Source organism: Nuphar pumila, chromosome 6 (genome assembly GCF_984573655.1).
Source record: "Nuphar pumila chromosome 6, dmNupPumi1.hap1.1, whole genome shotgun sequence".
NCBI lineage: Eukaryota > Viridiplantae > Streptophyta > Magnoliopsida > Nymphaeales > Nymphaeaceae > Nuphar > Nuphar pumila.
Genome location: NC_143254.1, coordinates 131,329,947 through 131,347,724, shown reverse-complemented (window position 1 = coordinate 131,347,724; position 17,778 = coordinate 131,329,947). Strand labels below are relative to the sequence as shown.

At 37.1% G+C, this 17,778-nt stretch overlaps 1 protein-coding gene across 2 annotated transcripts in view; it reads left to right on the top strand.

The window, feature by feature from the left end:
* Positions 1-17,778, top strand: part of LOC149836263 (serine/arginine-rich splicing factor SR34A-like) — a 29,517-nt gene extending 11,739 nt beyond the window's left edge. For both annotated transcript variants that reach the window (XM_090009091.1, XM_090009092.1), the window contains exons 3-13: positions 88-153; positions 277-351; positions 426-537; positions 737-783; positions 864-921; positions 15,213-15,262; positions 16,602-16,658; positions 16,848-16,957; positions 17,074-17,145; positions 17,247-17,277; positions 17,385-17,778. In XM_090009091.1, coding sequence (XP_089865217.1) covers positions 88-153; positions 277-351; positions 426-537; positions 737-783; positions 864-921; positions 15,213-15,262; positions 16,602-16,658; positions 16,848-16,957; positions 17,074-17,145; positions 17,247-17,277; positions 17,385-17,390 — 684 coding nt within the window. In that variant the 3' untranslated portion in view covers positions 17,391-17,778. The remainder of the gene's footprint in view (positions 1-87; positions 154-276; positions 352-425; positions 538-736; positions 784-863; positions 922-15,212; positions 15,263-16,601; positions 16,659-16,847; positions 16,958-17,073; positions 17,146-17,246; positions 17,278-17,384) is intronic.

The window sequence follows — 17,778 nt, the reverse complement described above, 5'->3', positions numbered from 1 at the left end:
CATCTTCTTTCTTTATTCCTTTCCCCAAATAGGTCAGTTAACCTTGCTTGCTTATTGATAGATGTATCTGCGTTTGTTGAATTGCAGTATGGTCCCATAGTGGACATTGAATTGAAGAACCCTCCTCGCCCTCCTGGTTATTGTTTTGTGGAGGTATCTTTTTTATTGGAAATCTTGTTGACTGATGTGATCGGTATTTTGTGTTGTGCTATGTCCTAACATATATATTTTTTCAGCATTTTTTTGTTAATGTTTTTTGTATAAGTTGTTATACAGTTTGAGAGCGCTCGGGATGCAGAAGATGCTATCAGGGGTCGAGATGGTTATAATTTCGATGGTTACCGTTTACGGGTGATGGATTTTTTGATATAGTTTCAAATCCTTGGTATCATGATGCTTGAGTGCTCATTGTCCTAATGCTGCAGGTTGAGCTTGCACATGGAGGCAGGGGAATGCCTTCTTCTAGTGATCGTCGTAGTGGCTATGGTAGTGCTGGTGGTGGTCGTTATGGAGTTTCACGACGTTCAGAATTCCGCGGTATGTTGCTTTGTTTTCTAGTGGTAGAGGAGGATTGGTGACATTTTTTTGAGAGGATTTGTGATATGTTTCTTGTACTGCTCTTTGTGATCACTTGTTGGTTTGTTATTACTTTTCTTTTTTATAATTTATACATGGATCGTCTTGTTTTTTTATTACTTATTAGTCTTGATCTTTTGTGTGCTATATCCCGTTGTAGTTGTTGTACGTGGACTGCCTTCATCAGCGTCGTGGCAGGATTTAAAGGTATGGACTGCCTCCTTTGCTTTATTGAGATGGAGGATTGATTTTCGAGCTTCAACATCCCCCTTAATTCCGCTTTTCAGGATCATATGAGAAAAGCTGGAGAGGTTTGTTTTGCTCAGGTTTTTCGTGATGGTGATGGTAAGTTCCTATCTTGCTCCATACATGTATAGCTTGTGAGTCCTGCATATTGATTTCATTAACAATCCATATTAAGTTATGTCAATCACTTTTTGTGTGTTTTATTAATGTTACTGATATAAAATGCAAGGGTTACTTTCCTTTTGTTACATATTTTTTTATTGTAAAGACAACCAGTTAGCAAAGGAAATTCAAAGAAAAGGCAAGATGGGATGATGCTTATGGGGGCCTTGTTCCATTGCCCCCCAAACTTAAACTGTTGAAAAACCAAGAACTAGGTGTACAACCAGTATCTACAGAGGCGACCTCTTAAAGGCAGAATATTCACTAGGGAGACCTCTTAAAATTTGTAGCATCATATCCTCTTTTGATGCAACAATTAATTGGTGAGCTATTGCATGAGCACGCCAAAATACTCATCTATGGAGTTATCACCTTTTTCGAGGTCTTGCAGTTGGGACTTCAACTGCATAATACAAGACCTAGAGTGTGCGGCATATGACTTCTTAAGAGCCTACCACAATTCATAGGATGAGTTCAGGCCAACGACCTGAGTCTGTATTGTCTCAGACAAGGACGATATGATCCAGCTTAGGTTCATTTGATCATGCCTTAACCAGTCAATATAAGCAGGACTAAGATAAGACGAATCCCCAAGAATCTTGGGAGGTGCTGGTTTGGGCCTATCAATGTATTCCAAGCATGGTTGGCTTTCTCGAAACTCGGTATCGGATCACCCTTTTGCAACTCGGTGACTCAGATGAGTCAATTTTTTTTTGTTTTAATTTATTTAAAAAATATAACAAAATCATATATTATGATTTTATACCTATGTCACATGGGTGCGGGTGCGACACGGGTGCAGCACAATTTCAAAAATTTTGGACACGGGGACTCAACTATATATATAATTATATTATAACAATAAATTAATAATAAGATTGTAAATTTTAAATTTTAAATATGGACAACAATAGGCTCGGTCAAAGTTGACCGAGTCTATAAAGTGGACAGACTTGGCCCCGATGCGTTGACCGAGTCCGACACTTGTTGACCGAGTCTGCCCCGTGTTCGAAGCCGCACTCGTGTCCGCACCCGTGTCGGGGAGTGTCGACACAAGTGCCAAGTCCGTGTGACAGTTTTATGCCAAAAGAATCAAATAACCTAAGGTCCTAAAACAATCATAAAGGCTAGAAAAAACAAGTTTTGCTAAATATGATTCATACTTAGCTAATTTTAACCAGAGTTGCCAGCCAGAGAAGTGGGAGCAGGAAGTGATTAGGGAAGCAAAAGCGGGAAGCAAGGCACTTCCAAGATTTTAAGCTTATGGATGACTTAGAAGTGAACAGGGAATCGTCTTGGAAGCGAGAAGAGAAGTTAATTGGAAGCTACCTAAGAAACGAACCGTAAGCGACCTAGGAAGTGAGGTGGAAGCGAAAAAAGGAAAACAAGAAGAAAAAATAAAAAAAAGGAAAAAAGAAGGGGAAGCGAGCTTCCCATTAATGGGGAGGTGCGCTTCCCAATTTTTTTTGGTGCTTCCCATCACGCTTCAGAAGCGTCACGTTTCATGCTTTTGAAATACGCATGGGTCCCCAAGTCCTATGGAGCTTCCTGTAACCCTGATTTTAACATCTAAAATGCTATATCATATATTTATTGCATATGCATTCATAATAAAAATGAAGGTACTGATGATTCAAAAAGATGTTTACTAAGCATTATAATTCAGCTAATCTCAACATTAATATGTATCATCATATATTTATGATAGTGAAGGCATCATAGTTAACTTACTGCATATGCATTCATAATCAAATGAGATTTTTTTAATGCTAAATAAATATTCTACAAAAGAAGTAAAACAAATCCACAAAAATATTATATATAAATCAAAGTATAAAAAAGATTTATGAATAAATTCCTTTGAAGGTCTCAAACTGCATTGATCAAATTGGCAAGGTTTTAAAAATTTCATAACCTATTGATAAATCCAAATTAAACACAATGTTGGCACTAAAAATTACAAATACCTTTTCCTGTTCATTATGTTTGCATTTTTTATACTAAATGATTATGAGAAGAATCTAGCATTGAATTATTATAACTCAATCACAACAAAGATTAAGGACCATAAACAACGAAACTACAGAAACACATTATATAGAAAAATTCAAAAACATGATTAAGATTAACAATCCAACACAACACTGTAAGTTTTTAGTCTCACATAAAAGAAAATTAAAGTGTCAAACTATGTTACCACGACACGACACTTAGGGTGCCGTACCCGTGCTGACACGTGTTGACACATGTACTGGTACTTGGACACGACATTTGCCGTGTTCTATATTATCCTATGTTATATTATATATTATATTATATTTTTAATATATAATATATATTTTACATATATAATATATATTTTTCAGTATATATTTAGCCGTGTCCCCATACCGACATCTTTTGGAATTGCCATTCGTACCCAGGTGACATAGGTGTCAACAAAACAACATAGAAAAATGTTCAACAAAGGTTTTTAATACATAAATGTCACTCATCTTCTTCAAGCCCAAAGTCATCTTCATTCATATCATCATCAGCTTTGTAGGGATGGCAATGGACCGGGGGAAAACAGGGCCCTGCCTCGCCCCGTTTGGACCGGGGATGAAGGGCATGAAACAGGGATGAAGGTTAAAATCCATCCTCGTGTGGGGATAGAGGCCGGGATGGACTTACCATCCCCATCCCATCCCCATCCCCATCCCTAATCCTTTTAAGGGATGACAATAGATCGAGGGGAAACGAGGCCCCACCCCGCCTTGCCCTCTTTTGAACCGGGGATGGAGGACATGAAACAAATATGGAGGCGGTGGTGGAGGTTAAAATCCATCCCCGTGCGGGGATGGTGGTTCAGGTTTTGAGACGGGGCATGAGTGGAGACCTTGTCCACCGCCCCTGGTCCATTGCCATCCCTAGCCCCATGCCCACACCACCATCTCCTCTAAAAGCATCATCATCATTAAAATGTGGCAATATTTGAAATATTTTGTTCATGCTGCCTAATTCAATCTTCATATATTTTCCTCCAGAAAGTAGAAAGTTAGAAAGTACTGAAGAAGATCCAACACCAGTAGAGACATCCATTGGTGTATTGGAAGTTCCAGTTCCAATGCTTTTATCATCTAAGAATTCATCATTAGTTTGATTCATTGCAATTGCAAGACTCTCTTCTTCTAAAGTCTTAAGGAAGTCCTAGGAACAATTGTAAGAAATAATGGCAAGTATGAGAAAATTGAAAGTCTATTAAAATGCAAATTGTAATACTAATATCATAAAATATCATATTAGTCATTTAAGTTTTAAATCAATAAACATACCTCATCATTTTCCAACACACCTTCATCTTGCATCACCCATTCATCTAGTGGACTTTCTAGAAAAATGTTGTCCAATGATATGGGATCAAAGTTGGAGTCTTTTCTAACTTGCTTCTCTCTCAGACCAAGGTTATAATGAACATATACATGATCATTTAATTTTTTTTGGAGTCATTGCTATGCTTTGTATGAATTTGATCAAATGTGCTCTAATTACGCTCACAGTCAGATGATATACATGTTTGACTAAGAATGCAAATTGCTATCCTTAATTCCTTACAATCCATTCCATACATTTGTCACTGTGAAGCTACATGGAAATATAAATAACCATTCTTATATTTATATGAGATAATAAGAATTTAATATTAATAAGAATATTTACATCGATCCCAGAAGCGACGCGTCACATCGGCGCCCGGGTGTGGTGTCAAATAGGCAAGGGTTCCCTCACTTTGTTGGTCTGGTGGGGGTAAAGAAGTTAGTCCAAGACCATAAAATTAGGTTAGCCACTTGGAACATAGGGTCTTTAACTGGTAAGTTGGTAGAGTTAGTAGATGTTGTGTAGGAGAAAGATTGATATTTTATGTCTACAAGAGACCAAATGGGTAGGTGAGAAAGCAAAAGTGATAGAAGCTTGGGGATATAAGATTTGGTATACAGGAATAAATAGGAATGAGAATGGAGTAGGGATTGTTATGAGTCGTGAGTTTATAGATAATGTAGTTGAGGTTCGTAGGAAGGGTGATAGGATTTTACTTATTAAGTTAGTATTAGGTACGGATATTATTAATATTATTAGTGTTTATGCACCTCAAGTAGGTTTAGATGATTCCATTAAGCGTCAATTTTGGAAAGATTTAGATGTAGTACAAGAGACCAAATGGGTAGGTGAGAAAGCAAAAGTGATAGAACCTTGGGGATATACGATTTGGTATACAAGAATAAATAGGAATAGGAATGGAGTAGGGATTGTTATGAGTCGTGAGCAATGTTTTAAAACTCGCCGAGTCAACTCGTTGACTCGGCTCGGCTCGCCCCTCCAGCGAGTCAACCCGGCAAGGCAAACTCGGTTTGCCAAAACTCGGGCTTGACTCGGGCGAGTATTGGGATGTTTGAAATTTGTTTTTTGAGTTTCAAATTACAGTTTCGAAATATATAAGTACATATATTTTAACAAGGGTTACCCCCAGATTTTGTATAAAAAAGAAAATAAAAATCATTTAAAGATCAAAAAGCATTTAAATCCATAGAATAAAATCGCCAGGTTGTTCGAACTACTGTTCACTCTGTGTTATCAACTTATTCTAGCAAAATATTTTAAAGAAATGATTCTCACTATATATGGCGGGTCAACTGTGCCTATGGGAAGTCACATTTAGGTTTCATCATCCATTTGTTATGTGAACAAGCATTGTACATATTCAAATATTAGTAGTCTTTTTATAGTTGTGCCATTAATATATTTTCTGCATAGTTTTATACATGAGAAAATTGCTTATTTATGTTGATATTGGGCATTCTGTAAACTTTCAATATGCACATATATCCCTGTTTTACATTTATGGATTTGTTAGAGGGAATTAAAACTTTGAAAACAAGCTAGCATATATGATTGGTCATTTTAGGAACCTTAGGTAGTAGCAGACTGAACTCATGGTGACCACATCCTCTAATTCAAGTCAATGAATTAGTCAAAGTGCTTGTATAGATATCAAATTCAATTATTCAAGCAAACCTCTATAGCTCTTTGCAGTTGTTTTTATATTCTTACAGACATTTGGAGACTGTGTTTACTCAAAAACATGGTTTCAGACAAATTATATATTGTTTTTCTTTTAAAATCAAAAGTTAACAAAACCCGGTCTGAGTCACTGAGTTGACTCGCCGAGTCACGAGTCAATAAAGAACCAGTCGAGTTCCGAGTCATGGGTTTTAAAACCTTGGTCGTGAGTTTATAGATAATGTAGTTGAGGTTTGTAGGAAGGGTGATAGGATTTTACTTATTAAGTTAGTATTAGGTACGGATATTATTAATATTATTAATTTTTATGCACCTCAAGTAGGTTTAGATGATTCCATTCAGCGTCAATTTTGGAAAGATTTAGATGGAGTAGTATAAGGGATATCTTATGGAGAAAAGCTTTTCATCGACGGTGACCTTAATTGACATGTAGGCATTAGTAGGGATCGATTTAAGAGTATCCATGAAGACTATGGTATAGGAGAAAGAAACGAAAGTGGAGAAAGGATTTTAGATTTTGGTTTGTTCTATGATATGATCTTAGCAAACACTTGGTTTAGGAAGAGGGAGTCTCACCTAGTAACATTTAAAAGTGGGGTTAATACGACTTAGATAGATTTTTCCTACTTAGAAAGAGAGATAGGGGTTGTTGCATCGATTGTAAGGTTATATCGGGAGAAAGTGTAGCTACACAACATAGAGTCTTAATTTTAGATATTAGAATTAGACAATGTCGCAAAAGGGATAGACATATGATAGATCCTAGAATTAAGTGGTGGGCACTGAAAGGAGCTAAACAAGGAATGTTTGTAGAGCAGGTTGTTAAGGAAGCTGATTGGTGTCTCGAGGATGATTCAGAATCAATGTGGAATAAGATAGCTGGTGGCATGAGAAAGGTGGCTAAGGAGGTATTGAGTGAGTCTAAAGGCGGTGCACCACTAGGTAAGGATACATCATGGTGGAACGAGGATGTCAAATTAGCTATTAAGGTTAAAAGAGAGTATTATAAAAATCTAAGTAGAAGTCGTGATAATGAGAATTTGGAGAAGTATATGATAGCAAAGAAAGAAGCTAAAAAAGTAGTTTGAAACGCGAGAGATAAGGTATATAAGGAGGTTTATGACAAGTTGGATACCAAAGAGGGCGAGTAGGATATTTATAGGCTTGCAAAGATGAGAGATAGGAAATCGAGAGATCTGGGTATGGTTAGATGTATCATAGATGAAACACAAAGGGTTTTAGTCAAAGATGAGGAGATTAAGGAGAGATAAAAAGATTATTTTGATAAGCTATTTAATGGAAGTCATGCTCAAGATCTTGGAGACTTTTTCGTTCCTTTTCATGTGATGAATCGTGACTTTATGCGCAAGATTCAAAAGAAAGAAATTGCATAGGCTTTGAAGAAAATGAAATCAAGAAGGGCAGTTGGCCCAGATGGTATACCTATCGAGGCTTGGAAATGCTTGGGACAGAAAGGTTTAGAATGGTTGACAAATCTTTTTAACAAGATTTGACGGACAAATAAGATGCCTAATGAGTGGAGGAAGAGTACTTTGGTGCCTTTATATAAGAATAAGGGTGATATATACAAGATTGCACACAAACTATCGTGGTATAAAACTCATGAATCATACTATGAAACTTTGGGAGAGGGTGATTGAGTCTAGGTTGAGGAAGGTTGTCATGATATCGGAGAATCAATTTGGTTTTATGCCTGATAGATCAACTATGGAAGCTATACATCTTCTTAGACAACTTATTGAGAGAAATAAAGAGAGGAACAAAGATTTGCATATGGTTTTTATTGATTTGGAGAAGGCATACTATAGAGTACCTAGGGACGTTTTCTGGTAAACAATGATGAAGAAAGGTGTTTCTCTCAAGTACATTAGTATAATTAAAGATATGTATGAAGGAGTAGTAACCAATGTCCGCACTTGTGGAGGGGTGACAACCAATTATCCTATAACGGTTGGGTTACATCAAGGATCTGCTTTAAGCCCTTTCCTATTTGCTATAGTGATGGATGAACTTAAGAAATCAATTTAAGAAAATGTGCCATGGTGTATGTTGTTTGATGATGATATTGTTTTGATTGATGAGTCTAGAGTTGGGGTTAATGCTAAGTTAGAATTATGGAGACAAACATTGGAAGAAAGAAGTTTTAAGTTGAGTAAGAGTAAGACAGAATATATGGAATGTCAGATTAGTAAGCAACGAAGTAGTGATGGGAGTGTAGCGAAACTTGATGAGCAAGAAATACCGGTGGATGATTGTTTCAAATATTTGGGATCTATAATTCAAAAGTATGGAGAAATTGATGGAGATGTAAATCATAGGATAAAGGTTGGGTGGATGAAATGGAAAAGTGCAACTGGAGTGTTGTGCGATCGTAGAATGCCATTGCGGTTGAAGGGAAAGTTTTATAGGACGACTATTAGGCCCACTTTACTATATGGTACGGAATGTTGGGCTGCCAAGAGACATCATATTCAAAAAATGAGTGTAGCGGAGATGCGTATGCTTAGATGGATGTGTGGAAATACAATAAAAGATAAGATTCAGAACGAGGAGATACGTAAGAAGGTAGACGTTGCTCCCATTGAAAATAAGATGAGAGAGAATCGTTTACGGTGGTTTGGACATATTCGGCGATGGCCTAATGATGCTTCAGTTAGAAGGATGGAGAAATGGGAAAATATATTAGTTAAAAGAGGTCGGGGTAGGCCTAGGAAGACTTGGATGGAGATGATAGGAAAGGATATGAATGCTTTGAACCTCACCGAGGACATGGCATTGGATAAAAATTATTGGAGGAGAAGGATTCATGTGGAAGACCCAGAATGATTTTCTTTTTTGGTTCATATCGCCGACCCCAATTGTTTTGGGATGAAGGCGTAGTTGTTGTTGTTGTTGTAAGAGTATTTACATTCTTAAATTATCAATGAATTACTAGGTTTAAGCCTTTTTTGTGTGCCAATAGCATTTGGGTCTGCAAAGTTATCAAGTGCATTCACAAGCTTTTCTAAGGATAAAAAAGATGAAATTAAGTAAAATAAGATAAAAATTCCACATCTTAAAATATGATAGTAATTTAACAATTTGTCATACTAATGTTTATCTTGAAAATATAGTTATGAATACCTGACAAGATGCATTAATTTGTTTCTTAGGATCTCGTTCCAAGACACGGATGCATTTATTTATTGCACATTGCTCCTCTGCATCATCCTGCATAAATTAGAAGTAGAGAAACATTAGTGCTACTATTTCAATTGGTACAAATCAAATTCAACATAAGAAAAATAAACAACTAAGAAGATTTGTTTTACCTTGAGAGTTTTTGAAAACTGCATGAATTGGTTGAATGAGTTGTTTCTCACATCTTTTATCAATTATATTGCAAAATGATTGATACTTGCTTTCAACCCCACCACAAATTCTTTTATTGCCAATTTTGCTGGACCTATAAAAAGAGCCTATAGTAGGATTATCATCACTATCAACCATTCGAATAACTCGTACAAGTGGTTCCACAATTTTCACAATATGTTGAAGTATTTTCCAAAATGAATCACTTAATACAATGCTTGCAACTTCTTTACCGTCATCTTCATTAGCTTGGTTACATGCACTCCAATCATCGGAAACAAACATTTTTCTAAGATCACTTTTGTGCTTCAATAAACTATCGATCAATATAAACTTTGTATCAAATCTAATTTCAACTGGTCTTACAATTTCACCCTCATTAGTAAACTTTGATATCATCATATTTAAAACAAGAGTATGATTGTAAATGAATTTTGTAATTCTTTTTCCCTTCACACATTTCTTTATAGTTGACATTTCAATATCTTCTATCATGACAACACATGACGCCCAAAACAAATGCCCCATATCTTTCTCTATTTTTTTTCTTCAGCCCTATAGTTGGTTGCATTATCAATAATTACTTGCATTACATTCTCTTCTCCTACCTTAACGACAACTTTATCAATAATCTTTTAAAGATTAACATTCTTAACAATAAATTTTACAAAATACACAACTTGTGGACAATAAACCAATAAATTTGTAAGCGTCATTTGTTTCCCATCTTTCCAACCATCGTGCATAATGGTGCACCCAGTCTCCTTCCAAGAGTCCTGATATAATTGCAAATTGCCATGGATTATTTCTCTCTTTTTGCAAATATCTACCTGCTATTTCTTTTCCCAAAGGTGGCTTTTAATTCTTTCAGCATAATGCCCAATCACATCTTTCATCATTTGAAAATATGGTGAACTTGCAGCATTAAATGGTATTGCACAATGATAAAAAATTCTGCATATAGCTGTGCATATTTTCTCCCTTGACTTTGCATCTATCGCAGACCTTATTGAAATTTGCCTCATAAATGGAAATCTTTCTTTTCTCACCACAAACTTTTCCATATTGTTTTTTTGCTCTTGAGTTGCATTTTCTTTTCCAATGATCCCCGACCTTGATAAGATCTTACAAGTATTTGGTTTCCTTTGTCCAATTCCATTGAATATGATTCATAATCATCATCTTTCAGTCCAAGAGAAGCAACTTCATCATGAACAACTTGCTTTTGCCTTTTCCTAGCTTGAAATCTATCAAGGATGCCACACACAGTTTTCTTAGTCTTCGGAGAAACATTTGGGCAACGTTAAACATCTTCTTTCTAACGTGCCAAATGTGCTTTCAGTCTACTGATACCTCCATGAATCTTTTTTCCACATTTTAACCATTGCACCTTTTTTGATTCATCTAAAGGTTCCCCAAACTCCCAAGCAGGGTCTTTAGGTTTCTCTTGCTTCCGCTTCATTTTTTGAAAAATAAAAAAATAACACATTTTCCTACCTCCTATCATTTACACCTAACATAATGATACATCAAATACCTTCATGAGCATCAATAATACACAAAAAGCATAAAAAAATCAAATTTTTTATCAGAATAGACAATCAAGTAAGCAACCATCAAGAAGACAAAAACATTAATAAAACTATCCAATTAGCCTTCCATAGTTCCAATTTCACACATACACAACCTATATGTGGACATAGGTGATAGGTGCCATTGCCGAGAAGAATCAAGAGAAATCCCTTTGAAAATGTTCAAGTTTTTCTGTTAAAGTAATGGATGTGATTTTGCAGTTTAAGTTATGAAATTTTCATCTTTTTAACTTTTTCAAGTCTTTATGTTAAAGAATCAATGAAAACTCCTTTGAAATTCAACGTGAAGCAGGGTGTGCTCTGGGAGTGTGGGTAACAACGTGAAGCAGGATGTGCTCAGTGTTGTGCATAACAATGTGAGTCGTGAAGCAAGGTGTGTTGTGTGCATAACAACGTGAAGCAGGGTGTGTTGTCTGCGTAACAATGTGACAGAGGATGTGCACGATGTTGTGCGTAACGTGAGTCGTGAAGAATACATCAATTGCTGATGGTTGAAAAAATATCAAAGGGAAATTACAAAAAAAACCCAAAAAACAGGGCAACACTGCAGAACTAGCATCATTTGAGAGATATAGAGAAAGCAGGACGCCAGGCTGCAGCTACGAGCTTGCATTCTGCTGGCTGAGAGAGAGTGAGTGAGAGTTGGAAATGGGTACATGTTCAACAAACCAACAAAATGTTGAAACTCGAAATTTTGTTCTTCAGTTTTTCCCTCTTTGAATTCACGAAGAAAACAAAAAATGCAAAATCAGAGAGAGAGAGCAGTCACCGATGCCAGGTTACTTCCTTCAGGCTTCGAGCCTGCTGCCGCCAGAATGTTGGTTGCCGACACCAAAGGAGAGACCGGAGGGGGATGAACCATAGGAGAAGAGAGGGCTAGAGGGGTTGTAATTCGCGAGACGGTAAAGACCAAAACCGAAAGAGGGCTAGATGCTAATAAAAATACAAGTCGATTTTCATTTCGGTAGTGACTCGGCCGATACATATCAGTATCGTGACTCAGTGATTTTTTGATGCTTCAAGTTTCAACCCAATAATCGTCCGAGTCTCGAGTATACAAAATGATCGTAACTTGGTTGAGTCACCCGAGCTTTGAGTTTGAATCGGGTGGGTTTCGGGTTATAACGAGTCATACTGTTTTTTTTGACTGGAATATGTTCCGGAGTTCAGTCGGCCGAGTCCCCAGTCAACTCAGCGAGAAATCCAACCATGATACCATGCCCATTGTGTACAATACATGCTTGAACTGAGATTCCAGAAGAAGATAGTTCTCTGAGTTCAGTTTAATCGACATGTAATTATGCACATTATTTGGCAGAGAAGCGGAAGTCATACCAGCCATAGTTGACGTTGGAGTCCCACTGGTGTGTGCTCCATCACGACAGAAGATCAAGGCAGTTTTATGGCTCTGCTACCATAAAACAACACAAACAAAATTATTCACACAAGAGGAAACATAATTTACGTGGTTACGTCTACGTCGAAGTGTGACTTTCAACCTAGAATAAGGCTTTCAGTTCATCATTCATCTATCTATGACACCTTTATTATAAGGTTGGAGTATAATGTCTCCTAGGAGACAATAGGTTGGTAGCCAAGGCATTACAAGAGGACTGGACACTTTTAGAATCTTTATCATATGCTAACTTTCCATAATCTTTCCTAATGAACGATACCCCATTAGGATTTTGAATGAGCCTTCCTTGAATAGTCTTTCCTTCTTTCTTCAGTTTCCTTGATTGCCTTAGATAATTCCTGCATTATGTGACCTCCATTAGGAGTGTCGCCCTTTAGATTGTATTCAGGCCCGGAGCCGGAACTGGTTGTGCTTGTGCTCTAACACCATGCACATTAAATAAATGTTTTCTTGAAGACTTGTTTTAATGGCTTTTTTCGCTACATCAGTCAATAATTTATGTTTGATTTTGAGCTTCCATGTACTATGTGTATTGTTTTCACCCAGTGTTGTTAAAAACACGCCTCATGGCGAGACTTTTTTTCCCTTGAGGCGCATGCAAATAGCACAAAATCCCTAAGGCACACGCCTCATGGGTTATGAGGCATGCACCTCAGGGCGAGGTGGACCTCTAAGTGAGGCGCACACCTCAGTCAACACAGGTCAAATGGGGTCAAAGCCCCCATTTGACCAAAATTTATGGCTGAGCTCGACCCTAAATAAGGTCGGGCCTCTCATGTTTTTCTAATTTTCGCCTTTTGACTCACTCTCCCTCTCCCTCTCTCTCGACTCTTCCTCTTTTCTCTCGCCTGTCAACTCCCCCTCTTTGTCGCCTCACCCTCTTCTTTCTCTCCTCTCTTTTTTCATCTCGCTTCTTGACTCACTCTATCTCTCTCGCTCTTCTCTCTTGCGTGTCATCTCTCCCTCTTGTGTCTCGTCTTTAAGAAGAAGAAAATGAGCTCGAGCTTGACTCTCCCTCTGCTGATAGGTGTTTTTTTTTGTATTGGTGTTTTTTTTAATTATATCATTTTTTTTCTGTATTGATGTTTTTTGCAATGTTGTTGCTGCTGTCTATCTAGAAAAGCAGATGGTCCTTAGATGTAATTTGTATCTTTCTTTTTTTCTGTATTGATGATTTTTATTCTGAATCTTGTAATTTTATCAAAAAAGAAAGCAAAAAACCCAAAACAAGTCATTTGCTTATTTTCTATTTCTTCATCAATAAAGCATTTCTTTTATTTATTTGTATTTGTAGATATTTTTAAAGGTTTTTTAAGTTTTTTTTTTAAATTGAGGCTTACGCTTTACGCCTCTAGGCTTACTCCTCGCTTTAGTTTTTTGGTGGAGCGCTACGCTACACCTCAACGCTTTTCACAACATTGTTTTCACGTCTGCAATTACTACTGCTGAAGGCCCTAAATGATCAAAACCTATGTCACATGGGTGCGGGTGCGGGTGCGGGCACGGGCACGGGTGCGGGGATTCGGCACATCCAAAAAACCCGGGTGCGGGGGTGCGGCAGGGAAAAAAATGTAAAACACACACACACACATATATATATATATATATATATATATATATATATATATATATATATATATATATATATATATATATATATATATATATATATATATATAGGGTCCGGGGGTTCCCCCGACGGTTTTTTTTTTAAATTTCATTTTATATACAGCTGCACGATAGCGCACCCATCTCGTCAGGAGAACAGTGGATACTAATAGCCAGCAAGGCTACCACCATCATTATCATTTATTATGGAGAGAGAAAATCCTTTACGAAAAAGAAGGATCAGCAAGGCTACCACCATCATTATCATTTATTATGGAGAGAAAAAATCCTTTACGAAAAAGAAGGATCAGGATTGAAAAGGCAGGAGCAGCAGCAGCTGTCAGCAGATTTTTTTTTTAAAATTCCGCAGCCCATTTCATAGGGCAATTTTTAAAAAAAAACCCAAAAAAAATGGACCTAAATGATCCTGGGTGCGGTCAATGCACCCAGGATCGGGTTGACCACACCCGGTGCCGCACCCGCACCCGCGTCGATGCGGGTGCGGCACCCTGCTAGCCGAATCCCTGTGACATAGATCAAAACCCAAAGCCTAGCTTGGCCAAGCCAGCCTTGGGTTATGAAGACCTAAAGCTGACTTAATATTCAAGCAGACATCCATTTTAAATTTTACATATTTTAAACACGGGTTTAATAATTAGCTTGTATTGGGAGGTGCACTCTCACCTACATTTGAAATTTCTTGTTCTTGCTGGTGCTGTATCTTTATCTACTAAAATGAAGGGATTCGTCTCTTCTGTTAGGTGTGCCATACCTTTTTTGATTCGTACTTACAGTTGTTTTTTGAAAACTATCTATGAGCCGTATGCCACATCTTTCCCAAGAGTATTCCTTACGAACATTTGGGTTATGTTTGCTTGACCCCTCCGAAGGATTCACATGAGAATCCAATTCATGGGAGAATGAATCATTGTGCACCATTCTCTCATGGTTTATTGGAGAATGTCTCTGAATGCTTTTCTCAATTTTGCAAAAGGTGGGTTGTGAGAACGTTCTTTCTCTTGGGATGTCTAAGCAAATGTGCTTGTGATGGATTTTTGTAATTTTCACTGCATCTAATGATTGCCCTCTCTTCTGTTATTCTTGTTTCAGCTGTTTGTATTGCTTTTAAACTGCCAATGTACTATTCTATACCTGACTACTGACTGAAATTGCATTTTCAGGAACCATGGGTCTTGTGGACTACACTAATTCTGAGGACATGAAATATGCTGTAATCACCAATCTTACAGATTTCTTTTTGTGTGTCTGTGTGTGCACGTGCATGCGTGTGTGCTTGCTATGGTTGATGCATGTGCAGTTTATCTATATTTTTATATTTTCTTTACGTTGCTTTTTAGTAAACCTAACACTAGAGATGTGATCTACATGGTTTGGTTAGTGTCAACTGGCTTTTGGATCAACTGATTCCAATGTGTAAACAGGGTTTTCCTGGAATTCAAAATCAACACTTGACAACACACTGATGTTTCATGATTTAACCAAAACATGTTTTCTCATTGAAAAAGCATGATCCAAGGGTTGAACCCTAATAAATTGACCATGCTGAACACATGTACAGTGTCAGATTGAGTCAAAACAATTTACACCTGAGTTTCCATCTGGACTACACGTGCTGCTGTCTGTAGCATATATATAGAATAAGGTGTAACACCGGACACCCCTGGCGTCGAATGCGGCTGAACGTGCCAGGGGCATCTGCATGTTGTTTTTTTCTTTGCTCTTTTTGGACATTTAGCGTCTCTAAAAGTCTATACAGTGGAAAAAAGCATGCCGTTGATCGATGTGCGATCAACAGCGCACATTGGTTCGATGTATTGCACCCTACTCTGTATATATAGGGAAAATATTTGCTACTAATGAAGGTAAGAAACTAATGAGCTAGAAATCATAGGCGCAAGTTGTATAGACTCAATCTAACCACATAGATGTGTTCAACATGGTTTGTTTGCTACGGATCAAGCCATGGATCAAGCTTTTCTAATGTAAAAATGTGATCTTTTGAGTTATGAAATTTTGGCACATTGTTGGCCATTGATTTTTGGAACCCTTTATAAACCTAATTACTTGTCATAATCACGTGATTCAAAACAAGTTTCCTACTAAACAAATCATGATCACTTCTGTAACATTTGATATACAAAAAATTGAAATTTTTACCTTCATTAGTAGCCAATATTTACCGTATATATATATATGGGTTACTCTAACATTAAACTAATTGTATTTAACACTAGATGAATTCAACCTTATGTAAATGACTAAAATACCCTTAAAATAATGGCATTTTTTAAAATGCAAGGTTACTTATTGAGGTCAAAAATAAAACTTTGATAGCTTCATAAAGATAACTTTTTTGTAAAAGGTATTTGGCTTAAGTTCAAATGACCTATAATGCCCAAAAAAGTAACCATGCATTGTAAAAAAATACAATTCTTTTAAGGGTAGTTTAGTCATTTTAATAAGGCTGCATCCATCTAATGTTAAACATAACTAGTTTAATGTTATATATTCCTCATACTGAAAGTGTGCTGCTTTATGTTTTCATCCAGATTCGGAAACTTGATGACACTGAATTCCGAAATCCATTTGCACGATCTTATATCCGGGTAAGTTTTTGTTTATATACTGTATGGAGCCATTGAACTTTTTTTGTTTCGTATTTTGGGTTTTTTGTTGACTTGAACAAGTGACTTGGGATCAAGTTGGTGTGTATTAGTGAAGTTGTGATAGGCGTTGATATACAGCTCTTCAACATCATAATTTTGTCCATGTATTTTTGTCATGTTGTGAAACAGGTGAAAAGTTATGAAAGGAGTGCATCTAGGAGCCGCAGTCCAAGCCGTGGAAGGAGTCGGAGTAGAAGCCGCAGCAGAAGCCAAAGTCCTAGACGAGAAAGGAGCCAAAGGTATGGGCCATTTCCCAATACTTTTTCCTCTGGTTTTTGTTAAAGGCATGCTATGAATATCTTAGAAAAATGTTGAATCAATGATACTTGATCGTCTAATTCACTTTCAATTTCAGCAAATCTCCACGGCGTTCAGCCTCTAGGTCTCCAACAAAATCAGCTCCTTCCAAATCTGCATCCCCTGTGAGGTAATTGCGGTAGTTGTTTCCTCCTGTAACTTGGAATTTTGTTTTGTTAGTCCTGAAGTGGTTTATTTACTCACTGCAAGTATTTAATAATCTTTGAACAGGTCTAGGTCCAGATCTTTATCCCGAAGTCCGGTAAGTTTGTATTAATTGTTGAGTGAATTTATCATTTTTTGTTGAATGTCATTCTGGTGTGGCGGCAGGATTTTCTTCTGATGTAAAGCTTATGCTTTTTTTTTCAGGCATAAATGTCAAGATTGGTCACAGTTGTGCTGGATTTACTCCGGTGACTGGGTGTAGGGTTTGTCTTCTGTTATTTGTTTGGTTAAAGTCCACAAAAGTTTTATGAATGCATGACAGAGTCCAACAGACATTGACGTTCTCCAATTGGACTGTAGATTGACATTCTCCAGTTAGACAGTAGATAAGTTTGCGACTTTCCGAGTTCTCCCTGAACACATCCTTAAAGACTTGGTTATGGCTTGGTAATTGATTTTTCTTGTCTAACGTTTTATAAACTGGTGTGTTATGGTGCCTAGTTGATATTCAGTTTGACTGTTATATACATATTTGATTACTTTAGTGCTGCTCCTTGAATGGGAAGTGTCGAAGTCTGCTTTATTCTATTGATTCAAA